This window comes from Chelon labrosus, assembly GCF_963514085.1.
Source record: "Chelon labrosus genome assembly, chromosome: 16".
In the NCBI taxonomy this organism is placed as follows: Eukaryota; Metazoa; Chordata; class Actinopteri; order Mugiliformes; family Mugilidae; genus Chelon; species Chelon labrosus.
The window spans coordinates 26,803,403-26,820,176 of NC_140349.1; the positions used below are offsets into that span (position 1 = coordinate 26,803,403).

Consider the following 16,774-nt stretch of genomic DNA (forward strand, 5'->3'; position numbering starts at 1 on the left):
GTGTGAAAACACTCCAACCTCTGCTGTTCAGAATATGTAGAGGAATCCTTAACACTGTTTCTCTCTAACACATCTTCAGCTCTGTTCTTTGTCTCCAACTGCTTAGCTACCCCTCCTCCTTTACCCCTTTGCCCCCTGCTACTGCCCCTCTCCTCTTACATCAGTTCTCTACCTTCACAAAAACATGCACCCCCCACCCCTCAGGCGACAGCAGAACAAGAATTGATTAGTGGTACGGCTTAAAAATAGATGACTAGTTGTCATAGCAACACCCACAATGAGCTGTTTTCTACTTTAATAAAGCACAGCTTCTGTGCATTAGGTGAAAGGTGTGTGTGCTGCCTTATGTGCTGTGTATCCACAGACAGCAGGTGAAGGTGTGTGTAATTATCACACTGTGGTCCTTCAGGATTTGACTTCTGAGTCAACACACCCATCAGCCAACATCACCAGCATTCTCTTTTCAACTCCCATTGGCTCTGAAACTGCATCACACAACCATCAACGCCTTTGCTGCTCCACACAACCAATTAGAACTCTGTTGCTATGGGCTTCATTCTCATTGGTCTCATTAGTGTCAATAAATAGCCATACAAAATATTGGTCAAATTCCAAGCAGGCCTGTCATCCACATATTTTCTAACCACCCAGCTACTGTGTATTTATGTTTATCTACAGCATGTTGTAGAGATGCTGTTTTAGTGGATTAGCTGGACAACGAGCTAGGCTGCTGCCTCTTGATGACACAGGATATGGTTTGTTGTTTTATGTATATCGCTCCATCTTTGCCAGCACAGTATAAAAACCCCAGATTGTAGCTGCCTGTAGTACTTGCTGAAGGACAGTTGGTATAATTGCCAACGACACATTTCCACCACACACAGGGGCCTCTGTCAAACGGGCATAACACTGGTGTGGATAGGACACAAGCCCCTCAGCATGCTTTCTTCTTTTGTGAATGACAGAGGTATATAGCGTCAATAAAATGGAAATACATGTGCTCCTACAACTCAGCAGTTTGATGCTGTCTCCGTTTTAGTACTGCTTTATTCTGCATTAATATCAACAATAATACCTGATGTGATTTGATTCAGTGGAGTTTATGATTTTATACTTGGAAATTTGACTACATTTTTTTAAAAAAATTGAAAAGGTAACACATTTGAGTATATTTGGCTCTATTCCTATGCTTACATGTTTAAACATGGACCCTTCCAAAGAGCTTTCGAGGTATACAGATTTAATTCAGTGATATACAAAAGATCAATTAATGTATTGCTGAGGGTTGTACGCAAGTACATAGGAACCAGCGTCTTTCTAAGTCTCTGGTTTCAAGTACCAATCGAAGATATGGTAAGCACAGTTGGCAAATTCCACAAGATTACTGACAGTCGCTTTTAGTAAGTAACATTTTAAACTGAACCCATTAAGTATACTTGGTGACACCACAGAGCACCTCTGTGACACCAGGAACAGACAAATGTGGCAGGAAATACAAACCATGATGGATTACAAAATCAGGCAGGGAGGTGATGACTATAACATGGCTCTTCCAGACAGACTCAACCACTTTTTTGCTCACTTTGCATCAAACCTGGTGCGGCTGTGGCTCAGTAGGTAGAGCGGGTTGTCCACGAACCAGAGGGTTAGCGGTTCGATCCCCGGAGTGTGCCACATGCCGAAGTGTCCTTGAGCAAGACACTGAGCAACACCCCAGTTGCTCCCAGTGCATGGCACTGGTGTGTGAATGTGTGTGTGCTTGTGTGAGCGAATGGGTAGATGTGTCTCTGACTGTAAAGCGCTTTGAGTACCAATAGGTAGAAAGGCGCTATATAAAAGCAAGGCCATTTACCTGTCGACGAAGGGAAGAGCTGGTCCTCTCTAACCATCTAAGCAGCCAGCATGGGTTAACTGCTGCCAGTTATCCTGACGGATGTCATCAGCATCTGCCACGGACAAGTGCATTGTCCCTAGGTGTTTAAAAATTTCACTGTTATACCACTGGCAAAGAGCTCAGTATAAGTGACTACCATCCTGTTGCATTAACCTCTATAGTGATGAAGTGTTTTGAAAGGCTTATCAGACTAGAACCACACAGCCAACCTGCCTCCATCATTGCATCCGTACCAGTTTGCCTCCACAGAGAACGCCATATCCACTTCCCTACACACAGTACTCACCCATCTGGAAAATAAAGATACATATTCCAGAAACGTCTGTATTGACTTCAACTCAGTGTTCAATGTTATCATCCTCCAGAGGCTAATAGAGGAACTCCCTCTTCCCTGCCTGAACACTGCCACCTGCTGCTGGGTAGTGGACTTCCTGACTGAAAGTCAGTTCACATTGGAAATAACATCTCCAATACAATCACACTGAGCACTGGTTCCACCTCAGTCTGTTACTCTTTACACTGCTAACACACAGCTGTGATCATTAAGTTTGTGGATAATACCACAGTAGGGGGACTCATCCGTGGCAATGTATCGATGTAGAGAATGAGCTGAATGATCTTGAGGGCTGGTGCAGCCTGGTGCTCAGTGCAAACAAAATGAAGGAGATGATTGTTGACTTCAGAAAGTCTCGGCCTGAGCATACGCCCTTTGCATTAGTGGCTCTGCAGTAGGGAAAGTGTGCAGCATCAAGCTCCTTGGAGTTCGGCTTTCTGAGAACCTCGGTCAGAAAACACTGTCGCCATCGTGAAACAGGTCCAGCAGAGACTGTACTTTGTGAAGAAACTGAAGCATTTCCCAAAAGCATCCTCACAACTTTCTACAGAGGGTTGAAAAGGTATGAAAAAAAGGAAATTGTGGATCAGGAGATTTGAGTTTCCCCTGCATGTGTCTAGCTGTGTTTAAAGTGTGTTCAAGCCTATGTCTGTGATACCAGTGGTTAAATGCAAGGATTGTTAGTTTACATGCAAGACCTTGTGTTTCCATTCACTTCAAGGGACTTAGACTTAGATAAACTTTATTCATCCACAAGGGAAATTGATTGCAAGGTAAGGTAAAACTAATTACCCAATAACTTCATTGTAAAAAGTCACAGCAAAACTATCCAGTGGGGGAAGTACACTACTCACAATAAGTTAGGGATATTGTTATTTACATGAGTTCTTTTCCTATTTGGTCTGAATTTCAATGAAATAAGTAAATGTTCCCTTTGATATTACTAATAATGAATGAGAAGAAACACCATTTTCATTTGTTTAATATTTATTACCCCAAAAATGTAGACAATAACAAGGAAGACCCCCAAATAACAAAAATTGACAATGTCAGTAGCGGGTGTTTCCACTATTTGCCGCAATGACAGCTTGACAGCGACGTCTCATGCTCCTCACTAGCCTCATGATGTTGTTCTGAGGCAATGCGTTCCACTCTTCCACAAGTGCTACATGCAGTTCCGCCAGGTCACGGGGGGGGGGGGGGGGTATGATCATCCAGTCTCTGCTTCAGCTGGTCCCAGACGTGCTCTATGGGGTTCAGGTCAGGGGACATTGCTGGCCATACCATATGAGGCACTCCGACTTCCTGAAGTCGAGCTGTGACAATTCTGGCACGATGTGGTGGAGCATTATCATCCATGAACAGAAAGTTGGGGGTGTGCTGAAGGAATTGGGGGATGATGATGGGTTCTATGATGTCTCTGAGGTAAGAATGTGCAGTGACTGAGCCATCTACAATAACCAAATCTGTTTTGCGCTGACTGGTGATGCCTGCCCAGACTGTTGCACCTCCTCCACCAAAGCGAACCCTGGGGACCATGTTGACCTCGGCGTATTGCTCACCTCACCTTCTCGACCATCATTTCTGTGCAAGGTGACCCGACACTCATCAGTGAACAGGACGGTAGACCACTGCTGCATTGTCCAGGTCACATGATCTTGTGCCCACTGCAAACGTTCACGGCGGTGTCTTGGTGTCAGTGGAATCACCTGCAATGGTCGTCTGGCATTCAAGCCAAAGCAGTGGAGTCGGTTGCGAATGGTTTGTCTGGAAACCCTAGTACCCCTCACATCTCGTAAACGGGCCTGCAGCTGTGTGGCAGTTGCATAACGATGTCTGAGTGCATAGGTCCTTAGGTACTGGTCATCGTTGCTGTCTGTCACTCGTGGGGCTCCACTCCTGGGTCCGTCACAAACTCTGCCAGTAGTTCTGTGTCTTGATGCAAGTCTGCTGATGACACTTTGAGACACACCAAGTTCACGAGCAACATCTGACTGCCTGCCACCGACCCAAAGGCGCACTATGGCCAGGTGGCGCTGCTCGTCCGTTAAGTGACGTTGTGTGTTCATGGCTGTTTGAATGATGAACTTGGAATGACTTACTGACAATACCAGCTTTTTATACCCACAGAATGTTGAAATTGATGCCACATTGAAAAGGGTTGTCTTTTAGTATTTTTTGGTATTGGCCCCAATATGTAAGGCACACTGTACACAGTGAGACCATTACGTGGATAACACAAAATGAGGTGTGTCTATCACCCCAATACAATTGCCTCCCTATCCCAAAAATCTCTGAAGTGAAACAAACACTGTATGTATGACATCCACTGAGTCTCTCACAATATCCCTAACTTATTGTGAGTAGTGTATATACTGTAATGACAGTAGTTAATCCATTCTATGGTTAAATTGTGTATTGTGTAAATATCTTACTGGTGTGTGTTGCTCCATTAGTTGGCGATCTCCTCTGTTGTGAGGGAGCATAGGGAAAGTTGTGGCCCCAATGAGGAATGCTGTCTTTTCTGTGACCTGTTTTGATCATACAAGTTAAAGGAAACCAGTTGCTCCTTTGTTGTCCTTATAACTTATATTGTTTCTCTTTTTGCTGGATGTTGTGTAGCCCACATAGCTTGTTTGCACTTTGTTAGCTGTACGTTCACAGTCAGTGGAGAATTGGCAAGTTCCTGCGTTGCTACTGAAAATTTCCAAAGTATCTGGAAGAGACTGCTTATGTGGTCGACAAGCCATTGGAGCAGCTAGGAGTAGAGCAGATGCTAGTAGGAAGAAGGGGAGTATTATTGTGCCACACCCCTCATATAATGGTAGGGGAAACACTGGATTCTGATTGAAAAGTGTCAGAAAACAGAGTCCATCGCAGTTTCCACCCAGGCTGGCCCTTGTCCAATTCCAAAAGCACTACTTTTGCTGGTCATGTGTTTATCGGAACTACCAAACAATGGAAGAAGGTGGCATAGTCTGATGAATCATGTTTTCCTTGACACATGCACTTTGGGTAGATGGCAAGCCAGCAGAAGCCTTGTAATGCTTCACTGTGATATCATGTGAGTTTTAGTTAGTTAATTAGTTGGCCTGGAAACGCTATGTTTCCTTTAGCATTAGCTCTAAGGAGAACTGAGTTCTTTTAAACACAACAGTTAAGGAAGCAATGAGCAAAACAAAGAAATGGAGAGTATCTGGCATGGGAACTTCAGAATCGCGTCCCTGCTTTTTGCAGATGATGTGGTTCTGTTGGCTCAGACCTTGACCTCCAACATGCACTGGGGCGGTTTGCAGCCGAGTGTAAGGCATTTGGGATGAGTCCCAGTAGAGCCGCTGCTCCTCTTTATCGAAAGGTGGTTTGGTTGGTGGTTCGATTCCACACAGTCAGCCAGGAGGAGACCCCGCTGGAGACCCAGAACTCGCTGGAGGGATTATATACCCCTTCTGGCCTGGAAACACCTCGGCATCCCCCAGGAAGAACTGGAATGTGTTGCTGGGGAGAGGGACGTCTGGAGTTCCTTACTTAGCCTGTTGCCACTGCAACCTCACCTTGGATAAGCAAATGGAGAATGAATGAATGGCTGAATGAATTAAGGAATTCATACTTTTCACAATTTTTACAAAACTTTTACTGATACTGATTTTATATTTAATTACTGGTTCTGATAGTTTTTAGCATAATGGACTTTTTACGTTATGTAAACCTAAAGCATTTACTTTAAGTTGTAGGAAAGAATATGCCAAAATGTGTTGGTTAATTAAACTAAATGCAAAAGGCAATATCAGTTTCATACATTTTCAAAGTAAACTCAAAAAACATGTTGAATGGTAAACAAAAAAGCTCCTTGTAGTTTTGACAGTTTTGAACATTTGTATATACCATAATGCCATGGATGAGTTGAGATTTACAGTGATCTGATTTGAAACACTCTATAGCCTTAAGGCAATTGAATGACAATTGTCGGCCGTTTGCCGGTGTTAAGCCGTGTTGGTGTTTATTACCTTTTTTGCATGATCATCTCGAATGAATTAATTGTAGACCAACTTAGCAGCATTATTCCAGAGACACCAGCTTTATACAAGGGATTGGAGTTCTTCCTCGCTTCCCATTCAGCTGTTCTTCTGGTTTTCCCTGTCTAAAGGGAAATATAGACTACTGCCACTTTTGCATGAAAAGTTAGTTCTTTTTCCACAGGCGCAAAAGTGTATGTGCCAGCTGTCTGTAACTGTAGTCTTGTGGTGGCCAGCTGGCCGTTGGTTGTTGTTTTGTTGTGTTTTATAAGTATATCTGTTGGGTCTGCACACAGACAATGTGAGGTGACTTCGTACTCGGCAATAGGTGATTGTTAATCCAGTAACTGCACTTATTTTCCCACAAAGTAATGGGATTTCAGGACTGCGTATCTGACTCTTGCACCGTATTGATAAGTCTGGCATCCATTACTTAATCAAACTATCAAAAAAATAATAATTTCCTGTTTAAAAACTGTGAAGAAGAAGAAGAAAGTGGGGTAATGTGGTAAAGAGAAGGTTGACAGGGAGGTGTGGAGTAACATTAGCTGAATAAATTCTGATGCTTATCTTGCATGAAATCGGCAAAAGATTCAGAACACTGCTGTCCCAAATTAGCTTGTGACCATAAGATCCAATCTGTCTAACAAACCGTGTTAATCTGGTAGCACATAGATTGGGCAAGGCAGGCGGGTGCTTTCTGCCGTGGATGTATAGCAGGAGCGTAAGAGGAAGGCTGCTGGCTTTATTCTGAGAAGCATAAAAAGATTCTGGTGTGTGTGTGTGTGTGTGTGTGTGTGTGTTGAGGTTTTGGGGGATGGGAGGATGGAATTAGGAGTTGGCATTATGTCAGGAGAGAGCTGCCATCTCTGTCTCCTTTCTAGCCGTCTCTCTATACACACACACACCGACACACACCGCCTGCACACAAAGACGTTTAAGGATATCTCAAGATGAAGGGAGAAAAAAATCACTGTGTATTTTGGCTGTGTCATTTCTTAACCCCAGACCCCACCCTGCACACACACTCGTCCACACATATCCACACCTGATTGGCTGGTGTAATGTGAAGAAATGAAAGGCTCAGATTGGACTACATTTGAGGGGCCCATGAAAATAAGCATGTGTTTATTTTTACATTGAAATGTGGGGGGAGGAAAAGACGAGAGTTTGAGGAATTGGGGGAGGGTAGAGAAGCAGGGAAGGATTTCTTTGTGGTACTGTATAGCTGGAGCAAGCGAGGTACAATCCTGCCTTCTGTTGGAATGCATGCTTTATGTGGATGTCTGGACTGAATATATCTTCTGCTTTAGTATGCCATACTTTTGCAGCACAATGGGAGCAGTGTAAGGAGTAACCAGATAAAGATAAAAGATAAAGATATTTACCTGTACCTGTTTACCTGTCTAACTTTGTCCTGGTTTTAGTCATTTGATTAGTGTGACTGAGGTTGTAATCATCTTTCACCCTCCACCTTCTTTGTCTCACTTGCTGTGTCTCCTTTTCTTTCCCTTTTCCTTGTTGCCTTGGTATGGCAGAATACCCAAAGCCTGAAGGTGGAGATGAATGGGTGGTGGTGGGAGGGAAAATGTGTGTGCTGCTCATGTAGTGGCTCACTGAAACAGTCATTATATTATGTAAAGGCGACACTGTCGTTGACCGGGAAACGGGGTAGTTGGAGTGGGAGGGTATAGGGTGCCACTTGCAAAAAAAAAGGTCAACCATGATTGGCTCATCAGAGACATTTTCAGCAGAGCTCCTTGCTTGATTAAAGATGGAGGCTTGTAAGAGGTTACCAGAGTTGCTGCTTGTGTTTTTCTCTGAAAATGGAGGAAACGGTATTGCTGCTGCTTCACAAATTAATTAGAGAAGAAAAGGGACCATTAAGACTTCTACGTATTAAAGAGGCTGCTCTATATGTGAAGAGGATAAGAAACTCTAGAAAAGCACAGAATGAACAGATTAGAGCAACAGCAGCTACAGCACCATGATGCATTAGATGAGGGTAAATGATAGAATTTCACAGGTTTAATCTGCTAATGGGAAGCTGATTAAGTGCTAATGCAGCCAATTAAATCTGCCTGAATTATAGTCACTGAGTACATGAGGCTTTTGCTAAATTCAGTGCTGGTCAAGTTGATGCGGGGGTGCAGTGCTCAAAATGAAATCATCCATTAGAATGTTGTCTGGCTAACACAATGGAGAACAAGATGAAGTTATGCACATTTAGAAAGATGCAGAAGATTTGGCTACACAAATGATCCAGAAAAAGTAACAATGTCGGTCTTAGACATTGTTAATAACTGTCAACCTCTTATGATTAGTTCTTTACTTTTGTCCAAGCAATATTCTACGTTCTCACAAATCAGAAAATATTCATGGTCCCAACATACTTTGTATGGGTATACAGTAGGGAGATTCCTGTTATCTGTTATCAGTGTCTTTTTAGCATAGATCACTGTTGGAAAATGTTGCAGTGAGATTTAAATTGTATGACAAGTGTTGCGCCCCGGTCTAGGGGTTTTACACCACAACACACAACTAGTGACACGTGAAATATTTACAAGTCTACAGTAGTCCCTCGCTATAACGCGGTTCACCTTTCACGGCCTCGCTGTTTCGCGGATTTTTTTTAGTGCAATTTTGCATGCTTTTTTTTTTTTTTTTTACACAGCGCATTGTTTTCTGCGTCCTGATTGGCTAAGGGAGAGACCGCGTGTCGTCTTCTGCGTCCTGATTGGCTAAGGGACTGAAGACCATTGTCAATCAATCTCCTCCTTACGGTGTCTCTTGTACAGTACAGAATGCGTTCAGCTTGCCAAATTTACATATACAGTATCTTTGATCGCTGGCAGTGTGACTGAAGTGCGGTATGTTTGCAAGTTATTGAGAAAAGTGTATAAAGTGTGTAGTGAGGGGTTTTGCAACCTTAAAACATTTATAATCATTATAAAAAATAAAGCTGACTACTTCGCGGATTTCGCCTATCGCGGGTTATTTTTAGAACGTAACTCCCGCGATAAACAAGGGACCACTGTATATACAAAATTGAAGCTCGGCTTCAGGGTGAACTAAGGCCAAAACAACACACAAAAGGCAGCTATCTTGTTCTCAAAACCTCTAACTAAATCTTAAATGCCAACAAAAGAAACAAAACGATATTCAAAAGGCCTTACTGCCTAATCTAATCAAAAACAGGAGAAAACCGTGATCAAAAGAAAATGACAGTTCAACGCTACTGCTTCATTCTAATTTACAGCGAAAACTTACAAACTAACAAAAAACGCTGACTGGTCAACATCACGGAACACTCTTGATTCAGAAGATAGACATTTATCAATGGGCAAAGGGACAAATAGAATACAGCTCCAGCAGCACATCACAACACTCCTCGTTGTTTTTGAGCATTTATGAATCGTCATGTCATGGGTCTCATAGCGATGAATCTAATAATCGATGTATCGGTACACCCCTAGCTGTAATTCCTCTGTGGGACACTGAACTTATTGGAGAAGTAGCAGATGGCATGGTCAATATTGCACCGATCCTCCTGAACGAGCACAGCACAGGCCCCGCTGGCGCTGGCATCCACCTCAAGCGTGAATGGGTGGGAGAACTCCGGAGCTGCAAGGACAGGTGTGCTGCAGAGAAGAAATTTACAGGACTCAAAGGCATGTTGACAACCGGGTGACCAAATGAAAGTTGTTTTTTTGACTAGTTAGACTAGTAAGAGGCGCAAGCACCTCCGCGAAATTGCAGCAGAAACTGCAGTAATATCCAGTCATCCCCAGGAACCAGTGGAGCTCACGCCTGGTTTGGGGTATTGGGTAGTCCCAGATGGCTTGGATCTTAGCATCTACTAGCCGCACCTGACCTTGACCTACTTGCTTGCCAAGATAAGTGATGGAAACTTTACCAAATTCACATTGGGCCAAATGACTGTCACTGTTGGGAGTGTACATAGACAGGGTGACAGAGATGACAGAGGTGACAGAGGCTACAGTGGGAAGTGAGGCAGAGGGAGAGGCACCAGCAACATTGCTGCCCGAGAAATATGGCTTCAACATGTTCACATGAGTCACTCCAGTTTTACGTCGGTATTCAAAACATAGTTTCACTCAGCTTTTGCTCCATTACATACGGACTGCAGAACTTCGCCCAGAGGTCAGAGCTGGAGATTGGAAGAGTGGGCCAACACCTTTTCACCAACCACTAATCTCCCTCCAATCCATGATTTTCCTATCATGTTTCATTTTCATCTTGTCTGGGCTAACAGAAGATGGACAGAATGAACAAAAAGGGCAATCAGCGCCAGAGGTTGCGGTAGACTTTTTCGTTGTCTGTAATTTTGACTGACAGCGTCATAAAAATCCCGTCATAATCCATTTTTACCCGACTCTTTAATTTTAAAAAATGATAATAAAGACATATTCAATAGCATTTAATTTTCATTAACTACTTCATTGACTACTAGTGTAAACAGCTCTTAGACGGTACCGTAGAGTTGAAGTACTTTTGTGGTATGCAAATTCCATTTTGGTAGCCGTTAGCTGCATAGACATAGACATATATACATATATATTGTATATATGTCTATGATCTATGGTTAAGCCGAGCTCTGATGTGTGCATCAGTGTAATCGGTGTACCAGGAAATCGTGCACCGACAAAAGTTCTGCAACGTTTGGAACGCAAACTGCGATGAGAGACAAGAGCCAATTAATAAGGTCACTCGCCATCAAGTGGTCAGGGGTGTGAATTGCAATCTGTCAAAATGACGGATGGCCTTCAGATTTTTAAAAAAAAACGATCGATGACGGAAAATATTCGGTCAACCCGACCCCTGATCAGCGATCAGATGTCCCGTCTCGTGGCAGTAACAACATTCACGGGTGTTATTGGAAGTTGTGCTGACCCGCTGCACATTTTTAGGCGGAGGTTTTGACACTTACTGGCGGTAAAACGGCACGGTAAGTTAAAACAAATTCATCAGCAAGCACAGGAGCTTTGGATAGTGTGTCCACCTTCTGCTCATTCAGGTAAACCACAATCTTTTCAGGAACACATTTAAACTCTGCCATCAGAATTTGTTCGCGAAATTGTGGCAGCACAGGTGCCATTTAAATGTACGAGCCCTCCAATCCTGTTGGTCTGCGTTACCGAAGTCAGCTATTGCTGTATGATTCAGGACTAATAAAAATTGGTTTCAGCCCGAGATTATTGTTGTAAATGGTCTTGTACTTAAATAGCACATTTCTACATATTGGTACTGGTACATAAGGGACTTTACAGTCGCAATGACACTGGGAGCACTTTGAGTTCGGAGTCTTAATCAAGGACACTTCGAAATGTATTGGGATTAAACTGCTAACTTTCTAGTTTGCGGACAACCTGCTCTACCAACTGAGCCACAGCCACCACCATCCACTTTATATAGAACCAGTAGGCTTCTTTCAGTGGTCTGCAATATTATGTAAAGCAGTGCAGCAACCATTCTTTTGACTACACAAATAAGTAATTTTGTGCAGAATACATCAACGTTTTGTAATGTTTTTGTTCATCCCCAACTATGATAGCTCCTTCTGCCAAATAGAGGGCCTGAACCAGAGTTAAAAGGGTGAGAATTCTTTAAAAAGATACCCTGCGTACTTAAAACTAAACACACCCAACCATAACTGCAGCACAACCTCTGAGGGCTTGTCTCATTCATTCAGAAAAATTTGTAATAAGAGCCTTTTAAAATATTCTGTCCCTGTAGCTGTTAACTAACTAAAAAATAAATCTAAGTATATACAAATGAAAGTTTAAAAAGAGTAAACAAGTGTGATTCTATGTTAATTTTTGATGCGATCATATTGCTGTATGAGGAGCTGTATAGGTCGCCGATGTTTTTTACCTTTACTACCAGAGATTACTATGCATATGGAAACGTCCAGGGTTGAACTTATAATATGTGTTTTGTGCTGGTCTAACTAAAGTTTTATGTGTGTCATGATGCACACACATAAAACAGTGCTGTTCTCAATCTGGAGCAGCGGTGGAGATCTACTGGAGACCTCCACTTATTAAAATATTCTACTGCGCCCCAGATGGCGTTCGGGTTTATATGCATACAGAGTGCTAAACTGAGATCGGACCCTAAGTGTGAGCTAGTCAACAGAGAAGATCCACTGGCTCTCTGTTTCATCTGTTTCACTCAGGAGCTAAGACTTTAGAGCAGGTGCTAGTCGCTATTATGGCTTTGCTGCTTTCCACTGCACTGACAAGTTGTAATCAGTTTGTTTCTGCATCATATGGGAGTAAACAATGTTTAGCATTTAAATAATATAGCTGCTGGCAGTATGGTGCAGTGGTTAGAAGTGCTCGCAGCTGGCTCTGGCTTCCAACCTGCCAGCTGACTGGGGACAATCTGCAGAGTTTGTATATTCTTATGCCTAAACTGGTCATAGGTGTGAATGGTGACCGTCTACTGAATAATACAGCTCCTCAATGTGATTTTTGCTAATTAATGTCAGAATATCATAAACAACATGTTTCCTAATTAGGGCAACACTGAATAAGTCTTTTGTGGGAAATGGTATAATTAGAAAAAGTTAGTTTGAAGTGGGTTCTTTATGTATAGATTCCATCTTAAAATATGATTATGTTTGAATAAAGGTAATAGGAGAGGTTCTCTTTAGTAGTTAGTAGTTAACCAAATAATAAATCAACTAATCTGAAAAAGAAGGGTATAGATTATTTGACTGAATTGTCAGGCCTGATAGCTGTCTGGATTTAAAAATTATGATCACAGAGAAAAGCTGGACAGAAGCAAAGCCATATGCAAGATGTGAAAATATAGGGACCCAATGACAGCATTATTTGTGTGAAAATCTACACTCACCGGCCACTTTATTAGGTACACCTGTCCAACTGCTCGTTAACTTAAATTTCTAATCAGCCAATCACATGGCAGCAACTCAATGCATTTAGGCATGTAGACATGGTCAAGACGATCTGCTGCAGTTCAAACCGAGCATCAGAATGGGGAAGAAAGGTGATTTAAGTGACTTTGAACGTGGCATGGTTGTTGGTGCCAGACGGGCTGGTCTGAGTATTTCAGAAACTGCTGATCTACTGGGATTTTCACGCACAACCATCTCTAGGGTTTACAGAGAATGGTCCGAAAAAGAGAAAATATCCAGTGAGCGGCAGTTCTGTGGGCGCAAATTCCTTGTTGATGCCAGAGGTCAGAGGAGAATGGCCAGACTGGTTCGAGCTGATAGAAAGGCAACAGTAACTCAAATAACCACTCGTTACAACCGAGGTATGCAGAAGAGCATCTCTGAACGCACAACACGTCGAACCTTGAGGAGGATGGGCTACAGCAGCAGAAGACCACACCGGGTGCCACTCCTGTCAGCTAAGAACAGGAAACTGAGGCTACAATTCGCACAGGCTCACCAAAATTGGACAATAGAAGATTGGAAAAACGTTGCCTGGTCTGATGAGTCTCGATTTCTGCTGCGACATTCGGATGGTAGGGTCAGAATTTGGTGTCAACAACATGAAAGCATGGATCCATCCTGCCTTGTATCAATGGTTCAGGCTGGTGGTGGTGGTGTAATGGTGTGGGGGATATTTTCTTGGCACACTTTGGGCCCATTAGTATCAATTGAGCATCGTGTCAACGCCACAGCCTACCTGAGTATTGTTGCTGACTATGTCCATCCCTTTATGACCACAGTGTACCCATCTTCTGATGGCTACTTCCAGCAGGATAACGCGCCATGTCATAAAGCGCGAATCATCTCAGACTGGTTTCTTGAACATGACAATGAGTTCACTGTACTCAAATGGCCTCCACAGTCACCAGATCTCAATCCAATAGAGCACCTTTGGGATGTGGTGGAACGGGAGATTTGCATCATGGATGTGCAGCCGACAGATCTGCAGCAACTGCGTGATGCTATCATGTCAATATGGACCAAACTCTCTGAGGAATGTTTCCAGTACCTTGTTGAATCTATGCCACGAAGGATTAAAGCAGTTCTGAAAGTAAAAGGGGGTCCAACCCGGTACTAGCAAGGTGTACCTAATAAAGTGGCCGGTGAGTGTATTTCATAACTAAGATAAATTGTTTCACAACTGAACCATGTCTAAATTAATCCAGTCGATTCAGAATATCCCCAAGATACCCAACCCTAGTTTGCAGAGTATGTCACAGAGTATAGTGGCCTTTCTTGTGCTGGGGAAAAAAGGAAAGTTCATGAAGACACCACCTCCCTTGTAAGCACTGCATATTATGTTTAATGCTCAGATAAAGCCAGAGGCTGCGCAGTACTGTCCCAGATTGGAGCCACCCAGAGCCAATCTATGTGATCCGCCCGCACTTCCGCCAGACTCACTCTCGTTTTCGTTTAATACTACTGCTCTCTGCTCCTCCTCCACCAGTTAGGAAATGTTGGATTCATGGAGTTCTTGTCATGGCAAGGTTGACATGGTTTGTATAGCGTCAAATAACTAACTAAAACTGAATATGAACCAATATTATAATAACTACCTTAAATGACTGAAACCATCCTTGAAAAAAATGTATTTGATGTGTACATTCATGTTTTATTCAAGTCCCATCCACTAACATGGCCCCTCCACTGCAGCCTGTCACCAGGGGGAACTCTGCTTGCATTGGCTTCACTTTTGAGCAGCAGTTTCGCCTTCTTTATACTGTCTATGCTCTCAACCATTAAGAGCTGGTTTTATGGTACATGTGAAAACTATATAATATTAGATGTGTTGTGGTTGATTGTTGAGATAGTGTAAATACATAAAGTGCAACACATCTTCCTGCAAGTCCACCATTAGTATCATCCCTTTTTTAATGTAAAGAATTGATTGACAGGAGTGGATGTGTTTGTTTGGCTGGTTTGTTCAAATATCAGATGTTTTTCTCAGGAATGGTGTAGTCCCGGGTTATTCAGTTGGCGGCCCCCGGGCTGGGTCCGGCCCCTGAGGAATTTTGTACCGGCCCTTACAGTGTTGTGTAGTTATTACATATGGATAGTCTAATACAGCGCTTGACTATGGCTAATTGTGCATTCTCTCGTGCAGTAGGAGATATAGTATGGACATGTTTAAGTCGGACCTATATTTTGAGGGACCGCACTTGACCAATCAAGACTCTGAGCGCTGACTGTATATACGTCTGGCTCTGACCGCTCTGACTTCTTTCTTTCAAGCACGAACGTTGGCTAACAAGACAAAATATCTCTCTCTGCTTTAAAAAAAAAATGAATTCAGTAGTTGTCCATATGAAGAGGGTTGCCAACCGTCCCTTGAAAAACAGGATCGTTCCGTATTTAGAAACAAAAGTACTTTGTCCCATATTACCGTGAGAATCAAAAATAGTAAAATGTCAATGTCTCCTGCTCTGTGACCGATGAGCTGAAAGCGGGAATCCCGCTCATCTCATTGGTCGAGGTACTGTTGTTTGCGAAGACAATACCAGAAGACAACAAAGCAACAACTTTTCCTCACACTTTCTGTTTGAACTTTTCTTATTGCACTTTTACAAGAGGAATGCTCTGCTTTGTATTGTTTTATATTAATTTATACAGTTTTAAGTTAAGCAGGACAGGTTTCTGTTAATTTTGTTATTTTGTATTAAAAGTAAATTGTTGAATAATAATTTGTTTTGCACGTGTTCATATCACTCAAAAATAGGCATCTAATTCAAAAATCGTTTCACACACACAAAAAAACGCAAAAAAAAAAACTCACCAGGCCGGGAAGGGTGAAGGTAATCGGGTCGGCTGGCCCTGCCAATGAGGTGTCCCTTATTTATTTTTCAGGGAGTTGGCAACCCTTTGTGCATGTGTTGTTCTGCATTTACAAAATAGAATACACTGACTCCTTCAGTATGTTGTTGTAATTTCTTTATTTGTTACCGTGATTACTTTTATTCTCTGGCCCCTTAGTTTGCCTCAGTTTCATGAGCTGGCCCCAATTCCCAATTAATTGAATAGCCCTGGTGTAGTCCGTCTTTCACTACGTCTTTTTGCCACTGACTTAAACCCAGTTAAGACTTTAGTAGTTCACTTTAGTTGAAGTGACTCAGCTAACGCTTTGATCCTCTTTTGTCTCCTTCAGGATGGAGCGGATGTCTGAGGAGGCGCTGAGGCTCAACCTGCTAAAGCGAGGCCTGGAGTCACCCAGTGAGCGAGAAGAGGCACTGGCCAAACGCCTAAAAATGGAGGGTCATGAGGCCATGGAGCGCCTCAAAATGCTGGCACTACTTAAACGCAAAGACCTAGCTGACCTAGCAGCCATAGAGGTTTCAGGGTCACTGGGAGACGGGAAAGGCCCCAGTGCTAGTACCCTCCACCACCAGAGCCTAATGGGTGCTGCTTATGAGGAGAAGCTGAATGGGACTCTGAGACTGGGAGTCCACAGCAGCCATGTTGGACCAAGTAAAAATGGGAAGGAGAACATCCTGGACGAGCCGGTAGACATGAGCTCCGGGAGAAGATGGTGAGAATATTATACTTGCAAAGAG

At 42.9% G+C, this 16,774-nt stretch overlaps 1 protein-coding gene across 2 annotated transcripts in view; it reads left to right on the forward strand.

Annotated features, from left to right (window-relative positions):
• The window catches only part of gatad2b (GATA zinc finger domain containing 2B), a 55,026-nt gene that overhangs the window by 12,602 nt on the left and 25,650 nt on the right, over positions 1-16,774 (forward strand). The window contains exon 2 of one of the 2 annotated variants that reach the window (XM_084563887.1): positions 16,369-16,749. In XM_084563887.1, coding sequence (XP_084420013.1) covers positions 16,370-16,749 — 380 coding nt within the window. In that variant the 5' untranslated portion in view covers position 16,369. Of the gene's footprint in view, positions 1-16,127; positions 16,750-16,774 lie in introns of those variants that run through there. The other variant, XM_084563888.1, reaches the window with a different exon arrangement.